Here is a 4,554-nt window from a genome sequence, read left to right as displayed (position 1 = left end):
TTTCTTTCTTTCATGTTTAGGGCATAGTTGGTGCACCTGTTGTGAATAAAATATGGCTATAATACATACATACATATATATATATATTTATATAGCAAGAAGAATATAAACTTTCATCATCATGTCACGCAATTGGACCATAATTAGCACTTGCCTAATTTTGTTATTTTCTTATATGCTATCTTAATTAACAATCAAAAGTTTTGCACTCAATATAGGCCTTTATGAATTAATTTAAACATTTTCTACACTGACTCATAATAATGAACACTCTTCTCTCCTACCCTTTAATTTAAACTATAAATAGCTAGTTGGAAAGAAATGCATCACCATCATCTATTAAAACATGCGTGAAAAGATACAAAAAGTGTGTGTGTGTGTGTGTGTGTGTGAATATGTATATGTTTATATTCATATGCATACCCATATTGACCATATAATTAATGTTAGACAAACAAACTCACGAATTCTTGCACCCAATCGCCAACTTGCCTCGCAAGATATATGTGAGGAAATGCCAAATGATTGACTTATTGATCACCAGATAGGTACATGCATACAATTATATATACGTATATATATAACTGTATAAATTGTCTTTCACTTTTCTCGGTATGGAGATATATCTGAATGATATGAAGGGCCGATTCATGTGTGAAGAACTTCAATTTTAGAAAGAATATATATAAGTGTATATATTAATGTGATTATCAAATTAATTACCAACATATTCTGCTCGATCGAGACAAATATATCATTAGAGTTACTGTAACACATACCCAATTACTTGGATTAATATCTCTATAATTTCACTGTATGGATTATATATTAGCGAAAAAGACAATCTCTCTCTCTCTCTCTCTCTCTCTCTCTCTCTCTCTCTCTCTCTCTCTCTCTCTCTCTCTCTATATATATATATATATATATAGATATATATATATATACACACAAAAGACTCGCATTAAATTAATATTTCACCAAATGAGATGAGAGGAAATTAACAATTAAAAAGAATGGTCTTGATCATCATTTCTTTAAACCTGGAAAATAAAGCTGTGGGGTCCTCGATTATCAACCATGTATTACAAACATACACCCTTCCGTAAAACTAAATTAATTAAGAAGAATTAACAGGTGCGATTCTAGGAACATGAACAGGGAACTCGTGAATCTCGTCCATCCATGGATTCTTCTCCTTGGCTGGATTAATGGTCCTCAACGCTTTCCAAACAGCACTATTACACTTGAACCCTGAACCAAAAGCAATCTGCCATGTCCGGTCACCCCTCCTGATCCTCCCTTTAGCTTCAGTGTAAGCTAGTTCATACCAGAGAGAACTACTAGATGTGTTTCCAAACCTGTAAAGAGTCATTCTTGAAGGCTCCATATGCCAATCACTAAGCTCAAGATTCTTCTCCATCTCATCCAACACTGCCCTCCCTCCTGCATGGATACAGAAATGCTCAAAGGCTAACTTGAAGTCTGGTATATACGGCTTGATTTTCATCTTGAGAACCTTTCTCGCAACAAGAGTGGCTAAAAACAGAAGCTGTTCAGACATAGGAAGGACTAATGGCCCCAGCGTGGTAATGTTTGTCTTCAGGGCTTCTCCGGCCACTGCCATCAGATCTTTCGAGAGTGAGACGCCGATATTTCGGCAATCATCTTCTCTCTGGAACACACAACCGAAGGACTTGTCGTCAGCTCCTTTATGGGTTCGCACGGTGTGAATGAGTTGATATTTTGACCGCCGGCGATCTGACGCCCGGTTGGAGAGGAGGATGGCAGCGCCGCCCATGCGGAAGAGGCAATTGGAGACCAGCATTGATCGATCGTTGCCGAAGTACCAGTTGAGAGTGATGTTCTCCATGCTCACTACTAGGGCATACGAGTTGGGGTGCACCTGTTACGTACAATAAAATTTCCAAAAATATATTATTTAATAAATATCAAGAAAAAAATAAAAAAAAAAAAGATGTAAAAGCTATCTACATGGATAAATTCTAGGGCCAAAATATTAGAAGTTAGATGATGAAGATTATTCTTGATTGACTTGTAATATCTTGTTCATTTGATAAAACTTTAACTCATGTTACAAATAAAAAATTATTAATATAATCATTTGCTTAATTTGTTTATATGATTGGTCACACGTAAAAATCTTTACCCTTATTTTTCAAGTTAAAAATATTATGTGTGTATATACATAGAGAGAGAGTAGCTACGGCGTATGTAACTCCCCTCGTACTTGACTATGCATTTCTTGAAAGAGTATACAAGCTCAATTTATAGCAGCAATATATATATGTACATACATGCTTTAATATGGTTCACCTAAAACCATGCCGTGGGCATGTGGTCAAAGTGATAATGCGCGAATCGATGGCAAATGTATTTAAATTTATGGTACACGCATGTATATGTATATCTCTGATTTATATCTGTGTATTCACTAACTACTAACCACCAATAGCAGTCCATCTCAGGGACTGGAAGTAAGGGATCAGAAAGATTTTCGAGTCCCAGATTTAATTGAGAGTAGTTGATAGATATATTTCCAATCAAAATCCCCAACTATTTCAGATTAATGTCTCGGAAAAGTAAAAACATAATATGACCCCAAAAAAAAGTACAGACCTGTAACATTTGCTTGGCAAGATCGATAGAGATAAGCCCTGCGCTGCAACCCATTCCTCCAAGATTATAACTTAATATGTTCCCTCTAAGCTTGTAACGGTTTACAATCATGGCAGACAAAGACGGCGTCGGATTGAACAAGCTACAGTTGACAATAAGAATTCCTATGTCCTTAGGCTTCACTCCAGTTTTCTCCAACAGCTCATCAATGGCACCAAACATAACAATCTCGGCCTCCTTCCTCGCCTCCGCCATGCACGGATTTGGCGGCACCCGCAACACGGCTTCCGGCAAGTAAGTTTTCTGACCCAACCCAGACCTCTCAAGAATCTTCTTTTGAAACGCCATGTTCTCCTCAGTAAAACTTCCAGTCAGCTGAGACCTCTCCACGAAAATCTCTCTGGTGCAGAACCGAGCTGGGTCTGGCTTGTAACAAGCGAAGTTGACTAAGTACACTTTTCTTGGTCGGCTCATGAAGTAAAGAGTGGCCAAGAAAACCATGAGGCTCGAACCTAGAGTGAATGCGACGAGATTGAACTTAAGGTGGTTCCATAGCTGGAGAAGATCTTGAAAGTTGAGTGTGGAGAGATGAGCAGAGGCAATGACCAGGAGAGGAACAAGTAGTAAGTAGAGAGCATTGGAAATCAAGTAGTGATAACCAAGCTTAACGTACTTGAGCCTAACTGAGAGGAGAAAATTTGGAAGGTGATTCTTCTTTCGTCCTCCTCCATTTTCAGAGACTTCCTGGTTGGAGATTTGAATCGACATTTTCTTTTCTTTTTGGGTATAAACTAAAATCAAACCAAGATCGTAAAATCTTAAAATGGATGTAATAGTATAAATTTGGAATATGAGAAGGTTGTGTGTAAGCAAGAATTTTAGAGAAGAAGAAGAAAAAGAAAAATAGGCAAGGTGGGTGTGAATTGGAAAAGACGGAGAATTTAGTGAGGATTTAAAGGGGTGTGAAGAGAGAGGGAGGGAGAGAGGGAGGGAGAGAGGGAGGGAGAGGAAGAGGGAGGATGCAACTACCCCAACGAACTTTTAATTGTTAACCCGCCGTGGCATTCAATTTGCCAACCGAGAAATTAGCGGGATTTTCATAATTTTACGCTTTTGCCCTTACTATCCTAAGCTATTTTCAATAATAATATTATTATTATTATTGCTGTTGTTGTTCTTATTTATTCAGTTTTTTTCTACATAAAAAGAAAATAAATTCAATATATACAAAATCATGTTTATACAAAAGGAAAAGCCTCACAGGAAAATAAAAATTAAGTTTACTTAATTATATTGTTGATCAATGTAATTAAATTTTTAATCAAATATTAATTAGATAATTGGACTTAATAGATCACATAAATCTACGTAATAGATTTTTTTTCTAGATTCTGATTGATGTGAGGAATATTATATATAGGAATCTTAGAATTTGAAATATGAGATTGATTAAATTTAAGATTTTCTATTTGATTAAAGAGTTTAATCATGATTTTTGTCAAAATAAAATCAAAATTTATAACTATTGATGTGGTTAATCAATTACATTATATTTTAGAAATAAAATAATTACATATTAAATATTTTTAAATGAACTAAATGATTAGAGTTATTTAAAGTGTGTAAATAGGACTTAATTTATGCCTAAACGATTAATGTAAATATTTTAATTGGTAGAACGGAATAATTTAGGCTAAATTTAATTATAAAATATATTTTAGGAAACAAGAAAATAAATGAAATTTTGGTATTTCGACTTATGATAATAATTAGTCATCTTTTACTTTGGTGGCCTCATAAATAAATAACTAATTAAACTTAAATTCAGTATTTCAGTCCTAACATTATCCAATTAAATTTACGTTCAGTTGTTAGTTTAAAATATTAATATTAATTGGATTTTTTTGCATAGCATTT

At 34.7% G+C, this 4,554-nt stretch overlaps 1 protein-coding gene across 1 annotated transcript; it reads right to left on the bottom strand.

Annotated features, from left to right (window-relative positions):
• Positions 1 to 997: 997 nt before the first annotated feature.
• KCS20 (3-ketoacyl-CoA synthase 20) lies at positions 998 to 3,547 on the bottom strand. The gene is made up of 2 exons (XM_022040376.2): positions 2,638 to 3,547; positions 998 to 1,903 (listed from the first exon to the last, which is right to left on the bottom strand). The coding sequence occupies exons 1-2, from the start codon at positions 3,403 to 3,405 to the stop codon at positions 1,118 to 1,120; spliced, it is 1,554 nt and encodes a 517-aa protein (XP_021896068.1). The 5' UTR covers positions 3,406 to 3,547; the 3' UTR covers positions 998 to 1,117.
• Between the last annotated feature and the right edge of the window lie 1,007 nt (positions 3,548 to 4,554).

This window comes from Carica papaya, chromosome 3 (assembly GCF_054855325.1).
Source record: "Carica papaya isolate Zhongbai chromosome 3, ASM5485532v1, whole genome shotgun sequence".
Lineage (NCBI taxonomy): Eukaryota > Viridiplantae > Streptophyta > Magnoliopsida > Brassicales > Caricaceae > Carica > Carica papaya.
Note: the sequence above shows the minus strand (reverse complement) of the source record. Positions and strands in the feature narration are given on the sequence as shown.